The following is a 24,344-nucleotide window of genomic DNA, read 5'->3' on the forward strand; positions in this document are numbered from 1 at the left end:
GAAACCGCTCCTGGCTGGATTCATGGGGACTTTGCACATCTCCCTAGCTTTCTCTCACATTGAATTACTCACTTCTTTACACATGTATCTATTTTATAATGTGTTGGGTGAAGATGAATGTACTTTTTGGGGGGGAATGTCCAAACGATTAACTGGTCATTAACAAAATATAGGCTGAACAACCATAAAGGACTCTGGGAGCCAAACATAATATATTACAATAAAATATATTACAACGGTTCCTCTTTGTCGAATGTACCTAAATATACTGCAGTTTAAATATACTCCTTTTCACTGACAAGGTGATCAACCATAATCAAGAACTTCACCAATCTATTTTCCATGTCTTAATGCCAAGCTGAATTCCTCCGTTAGTGTAGAAACGTATCACGCCACTACTCCCCAAGCCACCTTCTGTCTCACCTTTGGCAAAGGTAATCAACATGGGTGCACTGTTCCGAGAAACAGCGTGAAAGCAACTGCCCTGTCAAGGCATGCCTTGTTAATCACAGGGAGTTTGGGACAGGTAACAACTTAGTTCTGACAACCCATGATCCATAAAAGTACTTTATTGACATGCCAAACAAACAAATCTCTTCAAGTACCTCTCCCTTGGAGAAATATGCCACCAAACTCGACCACCCTTTATTCAATTTTTATTAGTATCCACATTAGCTGACGCCAATGGCTACAGCTAGTCTTATTGGGGTCCGACACATAATGAAAAAGACATTACAGACAAAATACTTTACAATTTACATCTAGTGAGTGTGTTTGCATCTATCACATACATGTCAGTACATTTATTTATTTAACTAGGCAAGTCAGTTAAGAACAAATTCTTATTTACAATGACGGCCTACCCCGGCCAAACCTTAACGACACTGGGCCAATTGTGCGCCGCCCTATGGGACTCCCAATCACGGCCAGTTGCGATACAGCCTGGAATTGAACCAGGGTCTGTAGTGACGCCTCTTGCACTGAGATACAGTACCTTAGAACGCTGTGCCACTTGTTGTTACACACCAAGTAGGTAAGAGGGAATGTGCTACAGATATACCAACGGTAGCCTAGGTGGGCTGCAGTAGAGGGAAGGTGACCCTTGGATCACAAGATGGCCACCACCTTTGAGTGTTGTTGACGTGAAGGAACATTTGAAAAGATCGATTGATGCCCACTGTGATTTGATGGATCTTAGTAAAATGAAAGAATGTGTTTCAATCAGGAAAACTAGAAGGGAAATGGCACCAGCAAATCTATTGGTTATGATTAGGTTAGGGTCAGGATTCGAGTTATGTGTTTGCACGAGAGTAAATGAAAGTGTTGCAAGATATATGATCTTAATTTGAGACAATTTTCAGCAACAGGAAATGTGAAGTATTATGTGGATTTTAATGAATGGACATTTTTGTAGGGATTGACATATTTTTAGTTTGGGAAAATCAAGTCTGGAAATTACAGACCTCAAATACACTAGACGTTTTACATTTCCTGCATTGCAGGGAATTTCTCCTGCAACAGGGTGATACAATTAAGATCCTACAGCTGTAGTTCAATAGCCTTGGGGTGCGTCCCAAATGGCACCATATTTCCATATAGTGCACTACTTTTGACCAGAACCCTATGGGACAATTCTGAAAGTTGACGTGAAGTCATTGCCAAAGCTATCCGAAATCATTCAAAACCTATGAAAACAGTCGTCCACCAGCATATGCTAATTTCAGACACACAAGTTGCAGCTTGTATTACAAACTGTCAGTCAGAACAACGGAAAGCAATAAAAACGGAGGAGAAAGTGACCCCTCCATTTCAGCAGATACAAACACTATATCTCAATGTCTTTACTTTCAAGCTGCATTTTCCTGCAGGGATGGGTAGTATTCATTCAATTTAATTGACATCCATTTGGAATGAGGTATTTGGAATATTTGTGTGCATCCTGTCAGTGATATTTGAAAGGCTTGGTAAACACAGCATGTTTGAAGAGCACGTTTTTGCCGTCACCGTCTCTCTGATGTGTCCCTGCCAGCCTCCCAGTCCTCCAAGTCCTCCTCGTCAGTTGGAAAGTGTCTCTGGGCCCTCCTGCCGTGATGTTCTGATAGAACTCAGACAACAAGGAAAGCAGAGAGGGAGTGAGGAAGGGAAGCTGTCGGCCAATTTCCACCCACCTCCACAGATGTTAACACAGTGGTATCTGTCTGGCTGGACGAGGACAGACAGGCAAAACAGTTGTGCGGCCGTGGGCGCACGTCACCATTCACGCCTGTTAGCACAACAGAAAATACTCTCTAACTCTATTTCACTCCCTCTCTCCCTCTCTCTCCTTCTCTCCATCCCCCTCTCTCTCTCTTTCTCGCTCTTTATTTCCCCTCGTTTCATTAACCTGTTTGGTTGTGTTTCTCTCATCCTCGGGGAAAAAATGCTGCAATCACTCGCTCTCTGCACTCCTTTAACACTTCCCCCTGTTTTTCGCTACACTCTCAGGCAACTGAGCAGCATGACAAGTGACGAGGCTCTCTCCTCGCCGCAAGCCTCAGCCCCAAGTTCTTATCAATGCAGCACCACCAGTCCAACTGAGAGAATGTCACTTTTGATTTCCCCCTACAGTTATTGGTGGGGGGTCGAGTCGACTAATGAAGTAAATGGAAAATGCAACTGGGGGGTAGTCCTCGAGTTGAAAGTATGTGTGCTGAACGTCCCTTCCTCCATCGGACCTCACATTGCGCCAATTTGTATGTTTGTTGATGTTTTGAGACTTGGACAGTGCATTTTCATCACTTATCATGTCCATCATGTTTTTTTAAATTATTGAGTTTTGGTTTTATACGGTGCATTTGGAAAGTATTCACACCCCTTCACTCATTCCACATTTTGTTACGTTACAGCCTTATTCTAAAATTTATTTAGTAGTTTTTCCCCTCATCAATCTATAAACAATACCCCATAATGACAAAGCAAAAACTGTTTTATAGAGTATTCAGACCCTTTACTCAGTACTTTGTCGAAGATCCTTTGACAGAGATTACAACCTCAAGTCTTCTTGAGTATGACGCTACAAGCTTAGCACACTTGTATTTGGGGAGTTTATCCCATTCTTCTCTGCAGATCCTCTCAAGCTCTGTCAGGTTGGATGGGGATGGTCGCTGCACAGCTATTTTCAGGTCTCTCCAGAGATGTTCGATCGGTCCGGGTTTTGGCTGGACTACTCAAGGACATTCAGAGACTTGTCCTGAAACCACGTCTGTGTTGTCTTGGCTGTGTGCTTAGGGTCGTTGTCCTGTTGGAAGTTGAACCTTCACCCCAGTCCTGAGCACTCTGGAGCAGGTTTTTATCAAGGATCTCCCTATACTTTGCTCCGTTCATCTTTCCATCGATCCTGACTAGTCTCCAGGTCCCTGCCGCTGAAAAACATCCCCACAGGATGAGGTTGCTGCCACCATGCTGCACCGTAGGAATGGCATTCAGGCCAAAGAGTTCAATCTTGGTTTCATCAGACCAGAGAATCTTGTTTCTCATGGTCTGAGAGCCCTTTAGGTGCCTTTTCGCAAACTCCAAGCGGGCTGTCATTGACCTTTTACTGAGGAGTGGCTTCCGCCTGGCCACTCTACCATAAAGGCCTGATTGGTGGAGTGCTGCGGAGATGGTTGTCCTTCTGGAAGGTTCTCCCATCTCCATAGACGAACTTTGGAGCTCTATCAGAGTAACCATCGGGCTCATGGTCACTTCCCTGACAAAGGCCCTTTTCTCCCAATTGCTCAGTTTGGCCGGGCGGCCAGCTCTAGGAAGAGACTTGGTGGTTCCAAACTTCTCCCATTTAAGAATGATGGAGGCCAATGTGTTCTTGGGGACTTTCAATGCTGCAGAAACGTTTTGGTACCCTTCCGCCGATCAGTTCCTCGACATAATCCTGTCTCAGAGTTCTACAGACAATTCCTTCGACCTCATAGCTTGGTTTTTTCTCTGGAATGCACTGTCAACTGTGGGACCTTATATAGACAGGTGTGTGACTTTCCAAATCACGTCCAATCAATTGAATTTACCACAGGTGTACTCTAATCAAGTTATAGAAACATCTCAAGGATGATCAATGGAAACAGGATACACCTGAGTGTAACAGTATAACTTTAGTCCGTCCCCTCGCCCCGACCCGGGCGCGAACCAGGGACCCTCTGCACTCATCAAAAGTCACCCTCGAAGCATCGTTACTCATCGCTACACAAAAGCCACGGCCCTTGCGGAGCAAGGTGAACCACTACTTCAAGGTCTCAGAGCAAGTGACGTCACCGATTGAAACGCTATTTAGCGCGCACCACTGCTAACTAGCTAGCCGTTTCACATCCGTTACACTCACCTGTTTCCGCTTTGTCATTTTGGAATATTGTGTGTAGATTGATAAAAATATATATATTTAATCCATTTTGTAATGAGGCTGTAACATAACAAAATGTGGAAGAGGGAAGGGGTCTGAATACTTTACGAATGGACTGCAGTTTTTTTCTGTGATGGGCTTGTTGTTATTATTATCATGCCAACAGCATGCGTAGGAGAGATTCATTGACACATTTGGACACCCTAACCTGAACCTTAACCACCCGGAATTAATCCCTTAATTTAGCCTTTAAAAAATTATATAGCTTGGTTTATGACTGGCTTAAAGGCAAACAAATGCACTGCCACTGGTATGAATTAATAATTTCCCCATCAGAATTGTTTCATATTATTGCAGACCTGGGTTCAAATACTATTCGAAATAATTTCAGATATTTTATCTGTGCTCGATTAAGCTGGGTGGCTTCATGGACCAATACAATAGTCTCAGAAATGCAAACCCTGCCCAACTGGAAATCTAGAGGGGTAAAGCGAACACTACAAGTATTTAAAAGGTTTCAAATAGTATTTGGACCCAGGTCTGTTTCATTGTGTCTTTTGTTTTCATGGTTTACTCATTAGTTTCCTTGTCTGTCATGTATTTGTTTTCTTCATCCAGATGCCCCCACCACTACCCCTATACCCACTACAGCTACTACCACCACTCCCACCACCACAACCATCTCCCTCCCTGAAGCCACTGCAGGTACAGTATCACCTCCCACCACCTCCCTGTGTGTTTTGTGGTTGTGTGTGCGTTGTTTGTGTGCATATGCGATACCCTCATACCCACCAAACCCGACCCTCACCACAAACACCACCACTTCCACCACCCACACTGTGTGAGTGCATGCGTATTTATGTGTTCTCATTCTATTGTTACCATTACCCACTGTAATGTGTGACCTGACACCCCCTTGTGCATGCCTGTGTGTGTGTTTGTGAGCAAACAAGAAAGAGAGTGTGAGGAAAAGAGATAAATATTTGCCGTCAACCAGCCCTGATAAGATTCTGAGAAATGATAATAATAACAGAGTCGCACTGGAGGGGCCAGGCCTCGGCTCCCTCCTCCCACTGCAGCGCGGGGCTGTCAATGGCACTCATCATCCGCCCGCTCGCACCCATCACATTTCTCTCACTAAAATGTTCAGCCGTTCTCTCTCTCCCTCCTCTCTCTCTCTCTCTTTCTCTATCCCTTTCTTCTTCTCCCCCTCTCTCCCCCCTTTCTCTCCCTCCCTCTCGCCCTCCCTCTGTATTCTCCCCCCCTCCCCCATCTATTCCCTCCCCCCATTTACGCCCCCCAAAAATATTCTAGGTGTCTCAGATTGTTCTGGCAATTCTCACATAGAAAGTTAATTAGAGGGAAGGATGTTTGACATGCTTTTCACATTTGTATAACAATTATTTATATTTTTTTAAAGATGAAAGCGGACATTTTAGGCCCTATTTAGACCTATATATGCCTCCTGTAAGAGCCTGTAATCTGTGAACCGTACATGATACAGACAACATCTTATGTGTGCGCTCAAATATGAAGGTATATCTAGATTCAGAAAAACAAACGTTCACATTAATTTATTCAACATAAAAATATGAATATCTAAAAAGTACCCTTTTTATTTATTTTTTCAAATGCAATCTTTATTTAACTAGGCAAGTCAGTTAAGAACAAATTATTATTTACAATGACAGCCTACTGGGGAACAGTGGGTTAACTGCCTTGTTCAGGGGCAGAACGACAGATTTATACGTTGTCAACTCCGGAATTCGATCCAGCAACCTTTCTAGTTACTGGCCCAATGCTCTAACCACTAAGCTACTTGTTTGGAATAATATACTCTTCAAACATGTCAAATTTCCAGAGTGGACTCTCTGGTATTTTTAATGATATGACCCATTTTATACATAGAAATTGACATAATAGGCCATTAACCAATCACAGCCCTCCTTTAGGATTGCACTTTCAGAAAATCAGCAGCAGGGGGAGTTCCATTTGAATCCGTTTTCCCATTTACTGTGTTGGTGTTGCTCATAAAATAGATTATAAAATTAGCAGAGAGCCCACTCTGGAAATTGTATGTACTTGTACAGTATATTGTTCCAAACAATATGTCTTAAAATGAAAAGTGTGCTTTTGAGATTAGGAGTATCATGACACCAAGATGTTGTCTGTATCATGTACAATTCACGGATCGTAAGATCTTACAGGAGGCATATACAGGACCTAAAGTACCTAACATTGCCAAGCTCATCATTATGTTCAAAAAATGTGATACAGATGTAAAAAGCATGACAAATATCATTCCTCCCAGTGAAGTTTATATGTGAACATTGACAGAACAATCTGAGATACCAAAAATATTTTCGGCCTGTCCTGGCCTTGAATCGCCCCTCTCTTTCTCTCTCTCTCCCTCTCCTGTTGCTCTCACAAGCTTATCACGATCTGGGCTGTATCCTGCCCTGTCTGAGCCAGGGATTACATATCTCCTTTGTGTTTCCTGCGGGTTGTCTATGCCGGCATATCTTCATACGCTCAAACAAAAGAGCAGAGACGGGGACAGGCAGACGACTCCCTTCTCTTCCCATCCAGCTATTCACATTCATGTCCTGTAGACAAATAGACCCGTCTTTCCCCAAATGAGGTGCATATCACTTTTAGGCAGCATTCACACAGGCAGCCCAATTCTTATCTTTTTTTCCATGAATTGATGTTTTGATCAATCACATCAGATCTTTTCACATCAGCACTTTTTCAGAGCTAATCTATTTGGTCAAAAGACCAATTAGTGAGAAGAAAAAAATCTGAATTGGGCTGCCTGTGTAATCGCAGCCTTAGTGACTGGAAAAGGCCATGTCCCTTGCCACTCCTCAAAATACATTCGCAATCAACTTAGTCGCAAAAGCGATATATGTGAAAAGTTAACCGTCCCTGGCGTCGTCATCAGAATACATTCATGATGTGAATGTCGGCACTGATGTTAGGATCGTTCATGGAATTCCTTGTTTGATCCTATTTCCTGTTATACAGAATGCAGGTACGGTGATACATTTAGCTCTGATCTCTCCCCTGCCTTTCTTGTATTATCGTGTACCTGTTGCAATGAACAGGCAATATATTTCCTTTTTTTGTTACAACTCCTGTAATCTTGGCTCACCTCCTCAAAACCAGTTGCTGCAGATTCAATGTATGTCCTTACTATTGCTTTGGCTTACTTTAATTCCCTACAAACTTGAATTGGTTTCTGTCTAGGAGAAACACTGACAAGGTACCAATGAGTCCTCTAGATCTGAGGCCGTAAGTACCGAGCATCTCAGAGTAAGAGTGCTATTCTAGGATCAGTTTTGCCTTTTAGATCAGAATGAATGAATACAACTACATGGACAATGGGCCCTGGTATTTGTAGGCTGTGAGTCAACCAGTTGATCTATAATTGATGTTGAAACAATTGTGTTTTTTACATTGGATAAAAGTAGAGCCTCAGAGCTAGCAAATTGTATATCATACACTGCAGTTAAGAAACAATTGGAATTAAATTCTGCTTTGAAAGTTGACAAACCCCACTTTTGAGAAAATGGCCCTTGAATGTTTTGATATACCTACTGGAGAGCTCTTCTTTGTTACGCATCGTTCACACCCTTTTAAGCCTTAGCCCCACCCATCTTTTCGAGGATATATGTGAGGCCATGAGCTAAACAGAGTGAGTGGTGTAGTAAACAATTTAAGATTTCAAGAAGTAGCCTACAATAAGGAAAGACTCCAGGTAAAAAATACTCTTTATCTAGTCCTTGGCCTATATCCTAATCTGACTTTGGTGCGGGTCATGTTGTTCTTCACATTACTGTCTCTGGTAAACACACACTATCAAATAATATCTAAGTTTCTTTGTCACATGCATAGGATACAGAAGGTGTGAGCAGTACAGTGCATATTTGCATAGTAGCAATATCAAAAACAGAAAGTGTCCAGATAATTATTAGATGATGCTTACCCAGACACACCTGTCTAAATTGATGGTTCATGTGAAATAAATGCTATAACCACCATCTATCTACCTATGTGGATGGGTCACTATTGTTTAGACATGTACATATCTACACATGAAATACAATAAATGGCCGTAATCACCCCCAGACAAACCTAACTGACTTGGTAGGTCGTGTAATCATCTGGCAAAGTAGAGTATTTTGTTTGGACATGTAGCTAGCTAGCTAGCTAAACAATGAACCAGCATAATCTCAACTCGTACTACTACGAATACAAACTGATTGTCATAACTGTAGTATGACTTTGCAGGTAGCTAAAGCTAACCAACTAGGTTCAATTGTTTTCTGATTCGAATAACATTACTACACAGATCATACATGTAACGTTAGATAGGGAGACAGCAAACTAACGTTCGCTAGCTAGAGAACAGTATGCTTTAACTTGCAATGAAACGACAGCAGACTGGAACCATTTAACTCCATTTTGTTTGGCCAGCATTGTGTCAAGTCACTCCGGTTCACACTGACCGTGGCGTGTGTAGATGTTTTTCTCAAAATGATCTGTCGATAGCACCTCTTAAATTCAGGGTATCAATGTTGTTGAGAAAAGTATCTCAATTTTTCTAGTTCTTGATGGCTAACGTTAAACCCTTCAAAAAAGCCACGTTAGAAAGGATTATCAACACATACTGATCAGGTCACTTTATAGACCGAAGCATGCTACATGGCAGACCAATCCAAACTCATCTCCCAGCATGTCCAGCCCATCTATTATCTTAGCCAATCCTGGCCATCGGGAAGGTTCCCCCCTTTATCCATAGCTAAACCAACTGGGCTCATAATTGTATTCGTATTTACAGATGGAATACAAGTTTGTTATTAAGGTACATGAAAGTTCACATGTTCCAGAGGGCATTTCTGCCAGACAAAAAAACTAATTTTGATCGAACTTTTAAGAGGTTCAAATGCCTCTCTGTGAAGTAGTGATGTGCAACATACCCGTAGCTTCCTGAAAAGGGTCACATGAGCATGACAACACAACACGATGATGCCACAAATCATCATTATTCAATTACATTTAAAGTCAATTATCAGGTCAATATGACATCTTGGTTGCCATACTATTGTGGACTAAGTGCTCTAGTCAATCTGTATTGTGGAAATTCATTGTTACAGCAATGTTTTTGCGTTAGTGGAGACTGCATTCACGGTAAATGCTGCAGATGACGGCTCAATAGGAAATTATATTTACATTTCTATCACTCAATCTGTAACACTTCAGCAATACAGATTGAATAGAGCCCTAACTATAACCATTCAATTGTATTAGGTTTTCAACTTAGTGCCACATAAAGCCATTTGTGACGGCTAGTAAATTAACTTGCAATTGCAATTCTCTCTCTTTGTTCATAACAACTCTCATTGTCAGAAACTATTTGCTGAAGGCCATTTTCAGCATTGCAATTCCAAATCTTTGAAATGTGCATAAACAAAACAACACTTAAGGATGGCGTTTGAGCTGAGCAGCCCTGAGCTAGAAATGCTATGAAAGTTTCTGACAGACCATTCTCAGCACAATTGGAACAAATCTACTCAGGCCGGGAAATCTTAGGCATTGTGCTCGATTATGCTATCTGATTGGATTAAATGAAAAACCAAAGACCTAATGACATTGCTGATTGGATACACCTTCTACTCACATCAAACAAGTGAGTGTGTCTTAGTAGGCTGTTACCTGCTTTGTCAGACTCATGTAATCTAGTATCGCAATTAGATAAGATAAGATGTACTATATTTTCCATTAACTTACATAGAAGAGAAATGTGTATTTCTGCTCACAACCCAACCCCCCAAGACACGGACACACAGCGAAGGGCTTGACGCATTGGGTCAGGTGCAGTGCAGCTCCCCTGGAGCAATTATAGAGGTTAATGCACTAAACACTTAATGATAATCAAGTTTATTTACGCAGGAGTACAGTGACATGACACACATTTCAAGAAGCAAAGTGTGATACTTTGCTTCTTGAATGTCCATTATCTTGAAAACTTGACTGCTAACATTTTGGGACTGTATCAACAGTGGACTAATGAAAATAGCAAAATATAATTTTGAGAGGATTTTTCCTTTAACTCTCTGGGGCGTTCCATTATTACTGTGTATTTAGATGTGAGGGAACAGTCTGTTATGGTCATAATCCGCTGTGCCGGCTGATTTCATTTCTCCACTGGCGCAGGTGCATATACAGTTGAAGTCGGAAGTTTACATACACTTAAGTTGGAGTCATTAAAACTTGTTTTTCAACCACTCCACACATTTCTTGTTAACAAACTATAGTTTTGGCAAGTCGGTTAGGACATCTACTTTGTGCATGACACAAGTAATTTTTCCAGCAATTGTTTACAGACAGATTATTTCACTTGTAATTTACTGTATCACAATTCTATTGGGTCAGAAGTTTACATTCACTAAGTTAACTGTGCCTTTAAACAGTTTGGAAAATTCCAGAAAATGACATCATGGCTTTAGAAGCTTCTGATACGCTAATTGACATAATATGAGTCAATTGGAGGTGTACCTGTGGATGTATTTCAAGGCCTACCTTCAAAATCAGTGCCTCTTTGCTTGACATCATGGGAAAATCAAAGGAATTCAACCAAGATCTCAGAAAAAACAATTATAGACCTCAAGTCTGGTTCATCCTTGGGAGCAATTTCCACATGCCTGAAGGTACCACGTTCATCTGTACAAACAATAGTACACAAGTATAAACACCATGGGACCACGCAGCCGTCATACCGCTCAGAAAGGAGACGCGTTCTGTCTCCTAGAGATGAACGTACTTTGGTGCGAAAAGTGCAAATCAATCCCAGAACAACAGCAAAGGATTTTGTGAAGATGCTGGAGGAAACAGTTACAAAAGTATCTATATCCACAGTAAAACAAGTCCTATATCGACATAACCTGAAAGGCCGCTCAGCAAGGAAGAAGCCACTGCCATAAAATATGCAGACTACGGTTTGCAACTGCACATGGGGACGAAGATCGTACTTTTTGGAGAAATATCCTCAGGTCTGATGAAACAAAAATAGAACTGTTTGGCCATAATGACCATCGTTATGGTTGGAGAAAAAAGGGGGAGGCTTACAAGCCGAAGAACACCATCCCAACCATGAAGCACGGGGGTGGCAGCATCATGTATTGGGGGTGCTTTGCTGCAGGAGGGACTGGTGCACTTCACAAAATAGATGGCATCATGAGGAGGAAAATTATGTGCGTATATTGAAGCAACATCTCAAGACATCAGTCAGGAAGATAAAGCTTGGTCATAAATGGGTCTTCCAAATAGACAATGACCCCAAGCATACTTCCAAAGTTAAGAAAAATGGCTTAAGGACAACAAAGTCAAGTTATTGGAATGGCCATCACAAAGACCTCAATCCTATAGAAAATCTGTGGGCAGAACTGAAAAAGCGTGTGCGAGCAAGGAGGCCTACAAACCTGACTCAGTTACACCAGCTCTGTCAGGAGGAATGGGCCAAAATTCACCCAACTTATTGTGGGAAGCTTGTGGAAGGCTACCCAAAACGTTTGACCCACGTTAAACAATGTAAAGGCAATGCTACCAAATACTAATTGAGTGTATGCAAACTTCTGACCCACTGGGAATGTGATGAAAGAAATAAAACCTGAAAGAAATCATTCTCGCTACTATTATTCTGAAATTTCACATTCTTAAAAAAAATGGTGATCCTAACTGACCTAAGACAGGGAATTTTTACTAGGATTAAATGTCAGGAATTGTGAAAACTGAGTTTAAATGTATTTTGCTTATGTGTATGTAAACTTCCGACTTCAACTGTATATCATAGGCAGTAGCGGCAAACAATCTAGCAGAGGGTACGCGGGGTAGAGGCCACACTATTTCTGTCTGTAGGGGGACTGGAATGGTGGTATACTGCAATTTTATTGAACTCTATTAAAGCCCCAATGCCAGAATAAAGTACTCGGTGGCTTCAGGAGGTGGCATTTAGAGATTACTAAATTGCCATTTACACTGCAAAATAAATGGCTAAGTGGAAGGACCTTGCTCATTACACTCTTAGGAGAACCCTTTGAATAACCCTTTTTGGTTCCAGGTATAACCCTTATTTCCACAGAGGGTTCTACATGGAACCCAAAAGGGTTATACCTGAAAGCAAAAAGGGTTCTCCTATGGGGACAGCCAAAGAACCCTTTTGGAACCCTTTTTCTAAGAGTGTACCATCCATACTGGGGACAGATGTCATTCATTTCTATTTGTTGTGCCTCAGCTCCGAAATGTATGTTTATCAATATTTTGCCATCTATTTTTTTGTGCAAATTTTATCAAAGGCTAAATCTTGCTCCCATTTTCTTTGTATGTCTCCATTTATACCCGCATCCCTCCCCTGTCATTCTTTCTACCAAATATGTATTTCTGCTTCCCTTATTGTTTTCCTCCCTCTTTGTACTGTTTCCCTCCATTCCTCCAGATCCCTTATTCTTTCCCGCTATCTCTTTCTCTATCTCTCTGTCAGAGAGGCAAAGAAATAGATTTTCCTCTTGACATGCAGTGTTTGTGCTGGCCCTGTCCTCAGGGCAGGCTGTTGTCCTTTTGGTAGTCAGGGGCAACAGTAGTTATTGTCATCTCTAATACGGACCCACTCCTGCAGAGCGGAAAGAAGGTTGAATCTATCTGTTTGGTCCACAGATACCAAGACACAGAGTCATCTCTAGCACACTCACTACGTCTATCTTCCCCGCTTTCTCTCCATGTACCGCTCTCGCTCTCTCTCTCTGGATCCCTCTCTCTTTCTCTCCCTCCTTCCCTCTCTCTCCTTCCCTCCATTTCTCTACCTCTCACCCTCCCTCCCCTTACTCCCTCCCTTTCTCTCTCTCAGATTGAATACAGTATATGACTAATGATGTACCAGAATGAGACGTCACAGAATTATACCCCAACCCAGAAACGGAAATAGACGCTCGTAAAGCAACGTTTGGGAGACGTACAACAGAAAAAGCCATTAATAAAATGTACCCGCGCTAATAAAAACAATTGTGTGTCAGGAGCCCTAGCCGCCACCGCCTGTTAATTGATGAAAATACATAAACAGAGATGGCAACCAATTCATTTTACCCCTCCCCCCAAATATACTTTTTTTCGTCAAGGCTTAAATTGCAAAACACCATCTGGTAAACTGATTTTGGAATTGAACAAATGAGGCCCTCGCCTGCACAAGCTCTTGCGAGATAGAGTAGTCAATTTCTCTGCCTGTCTTGATTCCTTCCAGCGGCATAAAGCAGGGACAGAGAGGAATGGCTCACCGGCAGAGGATAGGCTAATTCACTAAAGGTCAATTGTATTCCCACGGGGGAAAACAACAACTGCAGTCGTGTGATACACCGCTCAGAGAGAGCATCCCGCGGAATTTATTAGGCTTAGCATCATGCAAACACAGAAATGCGGCAAATACGTCTTCTTTATGTAGAGGTATATTGTTATTGGAGGCCATGATTGCGCTCCATGATGGCTCCAAGAAGATGGGACTCATAAAGTAGGCTGGGAAAGGTAATCAGCTAGCTAGCCCTGAATCACCTACGACAGCGAATCTAGTGTGTGAGGTTGTGTGTGTGGTTGTGTGTGTGGTTGTGTGTGTGTGTGCGTGTGTGCGTGTGCGTGTGTGTGTATGTGTGTGTGTGTGTGTGCAAAAGCATTGGTATATTTCTGTTGTGTTTACGCCTTGATTTTGAATGGAGATTATCAGTCATACCAGTGCACTGCAAGTCAAGTTTATTTAAATACAAACTATTGGTACATTGATGATAAATATAATCTGTGGCCTAAGCAATGTAATTCTGTAGTGATTACTGTACCTGCCACCCACTAACAGAATATATCATAGTATCCTCATTTAGATTATGTAAAGAAAATAGCTAGGTGGGAAAATGCTGATTGCTGTTCACAGTGAGTAAAATAATACTCCCTATACTTTTATAAACAGATTTCCGCAAAGGGTAGGTAAACAGTGGAGCAAAATAAAATAGGTGCATAAACGGCATTTACCCCAACTACACCACTGATTCTGACTCTTGGGTCCGGTTTCCCATGCAGATCTAGGGCTGGATTCAATCTGTATCGCCAATGTTCAGCGCTATAGCGCATCTTAAATTTAAAGGCAATGTTCCCGCGTTCACAGGGACTGCATTCATGGTAAACCCTGCATATGTCGGCTCAATAGGAAATTACCTTTACATTTCAAGCGCGCTGTTGCATGATCTAACTGTGACATTGTACTTCTACAGTACAACCACTGTGGTTCCAGTGGGGATTATCTTCTATGTTCTGTCAACCAGAACAGACTTTGCAGAGATGGTGCAGTGGCATTATCAGTAAAACTTTAACAGGTGTTCCTCATGACAAGATGACTACTGAAGCTACAGTATGTCACATTTTGCCACTAGGGGCTTGTGGGGAACCAAAGCAATTAGCTAGGAAGCTCTGTGCCCATTGTCACGTCTGCTGATGTCAATAAGGACGCGAGTGTCTCAGGTGACCTGCGACACGAGGCGAGAGAGAAAGAGAAAAGGAAGGAGGGCCGCACCGGGAGCTGGCGATAGCTCATCAGTAAACATATTGACCAGCCGGCGCAGCTGCCACAGCCAAGTAATGGGGTTAGCAGACATCCAGGGGCCACCGATGATTGAGGGTTGCAGAGACGGGTGCTTTATTGTACTGCTTGATTTGAATGAGCAGCGGTATATTACTGCTGTATAGTGGCACATCCCTAGCGGAGCCCCTTGAGCAGCCCCTCCAGCTGTCTTAGGAGGACTGCTTATGGCCCGTCCCTCCCGAAGACATTTTACTAGGCCTCAAATAGAGGCTGTGATGTTGTATTATGTCTTATGTCTTAAAATGTAGATTGAGAAAGAAGGTAAAAACCCTTACTTGACTGTGCAGATGTTTGATTCCCCCTCTGCTCTTCATGTCTATTTGTTTCAGGACTGTTCTTGAACCACTGCGTCTTTCTCTTCCCTCCTTCCTGAGGACATGCAGTGTACTCCTCTTTGATGACTCCTGCTTTCAGTTGTACCAGTGGTGATCTGGCCTACAAGCAGCCCGATAGAGGAAGCTCTAGGAGCCGTCCGTGTAGAAGTAGCAGCTGCATAGAAGCGGTAGTTAAAAAGCGAACAGTGAAGTGGCCCCTTTTCCCTTTTACAAGGTTGGAATCTATTTTAAAGAGCAAGCCGAGGTGCTCAAGCGATTATGCTAAAGAACTGTCATCCTAGCTGGAGCCCTGTGGCATTACTTAACAGGACTACAGTGCGTTTCTTCTGGAGGACCATAGGAAAAGCAGGCCCTCCGAGGCCTGGCTCTCCCTGCTGAAAGGAACATGATCTAGGCTCGCTGTTTGAGATCTCTCCCTGTACCCTGGTCCTTTGGCAATATGAGGTGAAGCGTTAACTCTCATGTCTCTGGTGGTTTGATGTGTAGAAGTGTTGAGATGCCTGCACACTCTGGTAGAGGTTTTCACGGGTCTTCCCTAACCCAAACTTTTCCCTTGGGTCCGGCTCGGGTTCTGTTTGATTGTCATTGGGTCTCGGATTTACGTAACTACAGCTGATAGACCCGAGTGGACACGAATGGACCCGACTACGACTCTGCATAGCCTATAGCAGGGCTCTCCAACCCTGTTCCTGGGGAGAGCTACCTTCCTGTAGGTTTTTGCTCCAACCCCGATCTAGCGCACCTGATTCTAATAATTAGCTGCTGTCTAACCTGAATCAGGTTAGTTACAACTGGGATTTGAGTGAAAACCTACAGGATGTTAGCACTCCAGGAACAGTGTTGGAGACCCTTGGCCTGTAGCATATTTATTTTACATTAATAAGGTGAATTGATGGACTTATAGAAGGTCTACATTAGAGGTAGTGAGAAGAGAGGTGTGGAAAGTGAGGGAACACCTCCCTCCACTCATCCTCTCATGTCTACAGTAGATAAGAAGGGGAAACATGGGAAGTCTGTTTACATACAGCTCTGGAAATGCATCTAGCCCCAACTTAACCATGACTGAGATGGAGGTGTCTAACCACTTTCAGAATAAAATATGTTTGATACCTATGTTGTCGTTGTGTTGTCTGGAATTGAAACATTGCATTATGCAAGGTGTTCACGTGATTTCCGATGCGCTAGCTAGTATCTGTGTTCGTTGACAGGTTTCTCAACAACAATCTAGCTTTGGTTTGGTACAGGCCTACTTTGATAAAACAGTGAGAAACCATGTTACCTGACAGGCTGCTTTGATTGGCAAGCAGACATCTCCCTGCATTTCTAAAACCAGCCGAGTCCTCCGAGGCAGGTGTTTCATCTCAGGAAGACACAGGCTACGTCCCGAATGGCACCCTATTCACTATGTAGTGCACTACTGCAGTATATAATGCCATTTTGGACTCAGATTGGTCCCCCTGCTCCCATCTCTCTCCACTCCGACACGGTGGAGCACAGTCAACACATATCTCCTTCGTTTCCTAAGATTTCGGATAAACGCAAAGGAAACTGGTAAACTGTGCCCAAAATCATCAAAAGACCACAATCGGATTATATCAAGATTTCGATTTAATCTCCCTGGAGAGGGAGCGGGATGTGGAGTTACGCCCCACTCTTGCAGAAATTGACATTGCAAATGGGGTTACCGCATAACAAGCCCTACAGGTTCCTGGATCTCGACGTCTGATAAAGCTGAAGTGTGGTAAAGGGAAAACAACCTTTGCTTGTGTCCCCACAATGGCACTGCATGGGGACAATGACAATGATGTTTTGTTAATTGGACTAATTTGCGATAGTACATTTTGTATTTACAACAGAAAAACAAATGGGCTTTTTTTTAATATTGATCCATCATGGATACTTATAGTTAAGGGAGAAAGAGAAAGTTAAATAAACAGCTAATTCAAAGTGCCTGTTTTATCCTCCAATGTCCTCTGCAAACCACATGTATTTTATTGAAATCCTCTTGATGTCATTTTAAACAACGAATAAAGGTTTTTATATGCAGGCGCTTTTATACTGCGCAACAACAGATATTTTCTCTGCTGATGAACCAAGCCACCAGAATATATATATATTTCACAACTCAAAGGTCCTATGGGTAATATGCGTGCCCTGTACCATTGCGGTTTGTCACATCAAGGTTAGTATGATTGCATTTGACAAAGGTTATTTCAGTGTTTTTTATTGAGATTCCCAAAGTCATGTCATATTGATCAAAATCTGCACAGCCATACCAAAATCTGCCCTTTGTAAATGAAAAGTGTTTTCCCCAGCTCCCCACAGTCACACATTGGCCTTCACCAAAATGCAGGAGTGTGTGCAGTTGTATTTTATTGATGAGCTGTCTGTGTACCACGTGAACGCTGTCTACGCCGCCACGATTGCTGCCGTCCTCCCATAAGCGGCAATGGCGCTCCCCTCACAGTTTGATGTCCAATGTGTGTGTGTTGTGTTTTATCTTTGCACTGCTTTGGTTCCCTTTGATTTCCCTTAAGCCTTGTGTCTTAGTCTTTGTCATGTAATGGTCTCTGAATGCTTGCTTATGGGTTCCATTTGTTTTCTCCCTCCCGTCCCCATTTCTCCTTTTTTTTGCATGCCACGTTCCTCCTGTTCCCTCCCTCCACCACTACTGTCCCTCCGTCCTTGTGTGCTCAGACACTACGCCCAGCACTGAACCCGCAGCACACGGTTGGTATCTCTTCCCTCCTCTTCTTTTTCGTCTGCCCGCCACAGCATGACACCTGATAACCAGCTCTGTTTTAAAGTTCTCGCTCTCCTTTGATTACCCTACTGTACTGTCTGCCACACTGTGGATGAATGCCTCCTGTACATGAAACAATGATTTGCTGTGGTTTAATGTGTTACTGTGTCCATCTGTCTCTGCTTGTTTGTGTCTGCATCTGCATATTTCTGCCTGTTTGTACATCTATTGCTTAACCCCAATACTTCCTCTAGCCTCTACACACTTGTGTAGATCCGAAAGAATCAGAAGGGTATAGCCAATATGGTAATAGCTCCACTTTGCCTTCTGATTGGCTAGGTGGAATTTTGCCAGCATTGCTTACACATTACTGTGTAGGCTCAATTCCCCTATAAGAAAGGAATTAAGGGTCGATTTGCAATTGGGCATTTGTATGACTAACCTGCTGGTCCTTTTAGCCAGTTTGTCCTTTTAGATAACTCCTCTCTGTGTTTGTTCCTTTTCATGACATACATGTATACCATGACAACAGGAGAGGAGTTGGCTACAGCACATACAGAATGGGTCCAGTCTATTGTATAACTATTCATCCTTCATGTGTCTATGTCTGTCTGTCTGTCTGTCTGTCTGTCTGTCTGTCTGTCTGTTTGTCTGTCTGTCTGTCTGTCTGTCCACCTGTCTTTCTGTCTGTTAGTGTATTTGCGTTAGAAATCCTTGCCAGTACATTTTCATTTTAAAAACCCCCACCCCTTTTGGGTTTAATCAAAATGGCCACTCTTAATTGAACACCAGATAATATCTCCATAACATCGCATGAGTGTGCATAAGTACTTGTTGACATTTGCCTCCAGTGTTCTCATTTTGCGCCCAAAAGTAATAAATATTGACCTGCCTCAAATAATTTTTTCATGGATTTAAATGATGTCTAAATGGCTGGTTTTGTAAGGTGATAGATCACCTGGTACTCAGACAGCGTAGTTCAGTTTACCAGATAATTACCGCTTGGTTTCTGTCCACATGGGCCACAAACAGCAGACTATTCATAGAGCTCAGAGGACAAGACATTTTTGTATGCAGCTAGTGTTTTGAGACAGTGCCCTTCTACTTGGCTTTTCAGGCATAGGAAGTGCCCTATTACTTGGCTTTTCAGGCATAGGAAGTGCCCTATTACTTGGCTTTTCAGGCATAGGAAGTGCCTTATTACTTGGCTTTTCAGGCATAGGAAGTGCCCTATTACTTGGCTTTTCAGGCATAGGAAGTGCCCTATTACTTGGCTTTTCAGGCATAGGAAGTGCCTTATTACTTGGCTTTTCAGGCATAGGAATTGCCCTATTACTTGGCTTTTCAGGCATAGGAATTGCCCTATTACTTGGCTTTTCAGGCATAGGAAGTGCCCTATTACTTGTTATTTGAGTAGCAGCACCAGCCTGGGTGTGCAGTGTGTAAGTGGTGTTTTCTGAGGGGGAAAGGCACTGAGGTTTGACTACATACTGTAGTATGCTACGTGGTACATGTAGCCAGGTTATAATTTTGCCTTCTCGCAGTTAACTGCCATTCTAAATACCATGTCACAAGGGTAATTTTAACCTTGTGGAGTAATGTCTGCATGGCCTATGATGTATCACTTATAATTGCTATAAGCCCCAGAATAAGTTATTGCAATTTCCACTATTCAAATAGGACATTGGTGAAACCCGATGAACAGATTTGCGGATATGATTTTACATATGCAGACATGTAAAGGTATTTGGGGCATGGAGGTGGGGAGGGAGGTATGGTATTGTATACACACAATTTATCTAACTCCTTATCTTGAAAGGGATACATCAGGATTTTGGCAATGAAGCCCTTTATCTACTTCCCCAGAGTCAGATGAACTCATGGATACCATTTTTATGTCTCTGTGTGCAGTATGAAGGAAGTTGCTAACTAGCGTTATCTTAATTGCTAACTAGCGTTATCTTAATTGCTAACTAGCATTAGCGCAATGACTAAAAGTCTGTGGTAAGTGCTAGAAGATACCATAGACTCCCAGTCATTGTGCTAACGCTAGTTAGTATTGGCTCGCGAAACTGAACTCAGCAAAAAAAGAAACGGCCCTTTTTCAGGATGCTGTGTTTCAAAGATAAATCGTAAAAATCCAAATAACTTCACAGATCTTCATTTTAAAGGCTTTAAAAACACTGTTTCCCATGCTTGTTCAATGAACTATGAACAATTAATGAACATGCACCCGTGGAACCGTCGTTAAGACATTAACAGCTTACAGACGGTAGGCAATTAAGGTCACAGTTAGGAAAACTTAGGACACTAAAGAGGTCTGTCTACTGACTCAAAGAAAGATGCCCAGGGTCCCTGGTTATCTGTGTGAACATGCCATAGGCATGCTGCAAGGAGGCATGAGGACTGCAGATGTCGCCAGAGCAATAAATTGCAATATCCATACTGTGAGACGCCTAAGACAGCGCTACAGAAAGACCAGACGGACTGCTGATCATCCTCACAGTGGCAGACCACATGTAACAACACCTGCACAGGATCGGTACATCCGAACATCACACAGGCAGCGTCCTACCTGGAGGGGCTGACGAGGCCTTATTAGAGGGCTCCTCCCTTACCTCCTCGCACTAGCCTGCCAAAGACAGATTGACCCACCCCTGCCACGTGTCATACAAGAAGGGACCGGAGGGGTCCTACTAGAGGGCCCCCTCCGTACCTCTTCACACTAACCTGTCAGAGATAGAAGCGGGACAGGTACAGGATGGCAACAACAACTGCCCGAGTTACACCAGGAACGCACAATCCCTCCATCAGTGCTCAGACTGTCCGCAATAGGCTGAGAGAGGCTGGACTGAGGGCTTGTAGGCCTGTTGTAAGGCAGGTGCTCACCAGACATCAACGTCGCCTTGGACCAGACAGGGCTGGCAAAAAGTGCTCTTCACTGACGAGTCACGGTTTGTCTCACCAGGGGTGATGGTCGGATTCGTGTTTATTGTCGCAGGAATGAGCGTTACACCGAGGCCTGTACTCTGGAGCGGGATCATTTGAAGGTCATGGTCTGGGGTGGTGTGTCACAGCATCATCAGACTGAGCTTGTTGTCATTGTACAATCTCAATGCTGTGCATTACAGGGAAGACATCCTCCTCCCTCATGTGGTACCCTTCCTGCAGGGCCATCCTGACATGACCCTCCAGCATGACAATGCCACCACCGATACTGCTCGTTCTGTGTGTGATTTCCTGCAAGACAGTGTTCTGCCATGGCCAGCGAAGAGCCCGGATCTCAATCCCAATGACCATGTCTGGGACCTGTTGGATTGGAGGGTGAGGGCTAGGGCCATTCCCCCTAGAAATGTCCGGGAACTTGCAGGTGTCTTGGTGGAAGTGGGGTAACATCTCACAGCAAGAACTGGCAAATCTGGTGCAGTCCATGAGGAGGAGATGCACTGCAGTACTTAAGGCAGCTGGTGGCCGCACCAGATACTGACTGTTACTTTTGATTTTGACCCCCCTTTGTTCAGGGACACATTATTCAATTTCTGTTAGTCACATGTCTGTGGAACTTATTCAGTTTATGCCTCAGGTGTTGAATCTTATGTTCTTACAAATATTTACAAATGTTAAGTTTGCTAAATATAAACGCAGTTGACAGTGAGGGAACGTTTCTTTTTTGCTGAGTTTACCTCTAACTTCCTCCATACTGGATGCAGATACATAAAAATGGTATCCATGAGTTCACCTGACTCTGGTGAAGTATATAAATGGCCTCATTGTCAAAATCCTGAAGTAACCTTTAACATAATGCCAACTCTGGTGTGAAATGTGTTTATGCAAAATTTCAAGCAGCTTTATCTCACACCAACTGCTAAATCAATGCTTGTGATCAGTAAGATGCATGCAACTCTCTCTTAAGGTTAAGCTAGCTTTTGAGTATAGCGTTATAGTTTTTCTTTATCGGCAAGATAGACATATTGATTCAACTGTACCTTTGCATTCTGTTCAGAAAGCTATTCACTGGCCTTAAAAAATATTTGAGTCATTCAAGGTGCATGGAATACAAAGATGCCAACAAAACACAGCTCTCTGTGAAATATTAAGCTGTCGCAGAAGGATTACACATTTGCATTCTATCGTTACAAAATGTGTTCTTGTTGTTTTGGTGCCCTTTCACTGTTTGGGAGAGGTTTCTGCTCTCTGATAAATCTATTTTACCTTCGGTATAGCCTAGAAACAAGATGTTACATAAATAAGAGGGGGGTGGGGTTTGGCTGAAGGGGGTAGAAAGATACTACAGTGAAGTGTAACCAGTACACTACCACCAAAGTAAAGCAGTCCCATTTGTGTATTTATGCTACATTTTTGCATCGTCCCCTTTGTCAGAAGTGCTTCACTCTAGCTGAAGGTCTATTCAGTTGCTTTGGAGATAGATACTACAAGGCCAAGTTGTTGTTACTCCTTTGCGGCGTAGAGCTGAAGTGGGGTTGCCTCAGGAATATGAATTACAGTGCAGGGCCGGGAGACGCATTGCTGTCCTGGTCAGATAGATCAAACCCTTATCAGCACGTCAGCCTCCCTGTCAGACAGCACTTCTATCGTCACACACTGGCACCGGCGGTATTCATAGCGTTTCCTTTACCTGACCCACTGTGTATTTAGTTTCAAACTGCCTGGGGTGCTGACTTTTTCAATCTGATTTATCAACAATGTGTCACTTGTGTGTTTTATTTTACGATAAATGATGTTGGTGTTTTTCCTCAAAGAATGCATTCTTCAGAGTGTGTCCTCTCTCGCGCTGTGTGAATGTATTCAGGATTGGTCCCTCGTTCTCTCTGTTAATTTCCAAAGCCAACACGTTTCACTCTGGCCTTTACAAGCATGAGGCTAACATGTCCAGGCCAGTTGTTTGATGGTGTGCCTTAAGTAACTTGATTGCAAAAAATATATCTGCAAGAAGCCCGCCGTAAAGCCAGCGTCGGTATTATTTCAGATCCCCACACAGATTAAGGCAGAAGGTGTGGTGGTGGCAAGGTAATACTATTTCACCTCATGGTCGAAGTAATGCAATTGAATTTCAAGGACTGGTGCGCTTGTATTTTTTTTTGGGGGGGGGGGGTGATTGTGTGTGTCCATTTCATGCATGACATTTTAGAGTACATGATTTTGGCTGTTGTCCTACCTTGTTCTTCATGCTTGAATTACCTCGAGGCCAGGAAATACCATCTCACCATTGCCCAATGTGTAGCTGAGGGCCCTCTCCTTTTCTGAATGTTAGATATTCTTCTCAGAATATTTCATTCATATTCCTGAAGCAATCACAAAGTCACCCCCAATAGAACAAAACACCTGAAGTAAACTCCCTGCAATCCTCAGGAAAAGTGACATTTGCTGCTTGGGAACATTGAGCAACAGCTTATTTATGTATCTCTCTCTCTCTGTCTCAGCGCAAAGTAACTTAAGCCTCTGTTTGACATGAGCTGAGCCTCTGCTGATGCGCGCCTGTTTTACATGCCGAAGAGTGCCAGCACTAACTAACTACCTCTCCCCTGGAAGCTGTCACCATGGTGATGCCCCTGCTTGTTGTGGCAGAGAGAAGCCAGCATTATTGAACTTCTTGTTTCAAGAAACAGACATTTTGCTCTGCATAATGCTACACTTGAGAGCCCCTGTTTGGGTTGGCATGGGGACGACATCTCTATATCTTCAACAGAATCTTCTGCTCTTATCCACACTTTCTTTTTGAAAAGGGCATGGTCAGAGGATGGAACAGGTCTAAAGCCTGTTCCATTAGTTGATAACGAGCTCTGCCTGCTAATCTTCTATCTGGAGAGGTGAGCACGCTGGAAAAGACACTCCTGCCAACGTGCCTGTCAGGGCGGTGTGCGAGAGAAGGAGGGGATAATTGAGCTAGGAACAGGAAGCCACTGGGAAAGCGATGATGGAGCGGGAAGACGGCGGAATAAGGGCCACTTTGCTCCCAGCTGGAACTGCAGCAGGTGAAGCGGAAGACTTATCTCTTCCATTTAATAGGGAACAGTTTGCCACATTTGAGCCCCGTTTATACCTGGTTCTAACATGCATCCTTGTTCCTGATCTTTTCCACATACTGATTGTGCTCACATTTTCAGGCAGGTGTAGATGATTAAAAGATGCATTGTGATCTGATTGTGATCCGATCTTCCTGACCATCTCAAGGAAGTATTGAAGCATGCATTGTGTCTGTAT

The 24,344-nt window shown here is 43.1% G+C and overlaps 1 protein-coding gene across 5 annotated transcripts in view; it reads left to right on the forward strand.

Annotated features, from left to right (window-relative positions):
* Positions 1 to 24,344, forward strand: part of LOC139423208 (cell adhesion molecule 1-like) — a 434,909-nt gene that overhangs the window by 390,098 nt on the left and 20,467 nt on the right. For 2 of the 5 annotated variants that reach the window (XM_071174957.1, XM_071174956.1), the window contains 2 exons: positions 4,988 to 5,074; positions 18,077 to 18,109. The exons of 1 other annotated variant lie outside the window; for it this stretch is intronic. In XM_071174957.1, coding sequence (XP_071031058.1) covers positions 4,988 to 5,074; positions 18,077 to 18,109 — 120 coding nt within the window. The remainder of the gene's footprint in view (positions 1 to 4,987; positions 5,075 to 18,076; positions 18,110 to 24,344) is intronic. 2 more of the 5 variants (XM_071174958.1, XM_071174959.1) reach the window with 1 other exon arrangement.

This window comes from Oncorhynchus clarkii, chromosome 12 (genome assembly GCF_045791955.1).
Source record: "Oncorhynchus clarkii lewisi isolate Uvic-CL-2024 chromosome 12, UVic_Ocla_1.0, whole genome shotgun sequence".
Classification (NCBI taxonomy): domain Eukaryota; kingdom Metazoa; phylum Chordata; class Actinopteri; order Salmoniformes; family Salmonidae; genus Oncorhynchus; species Oncorhynchus clarkii.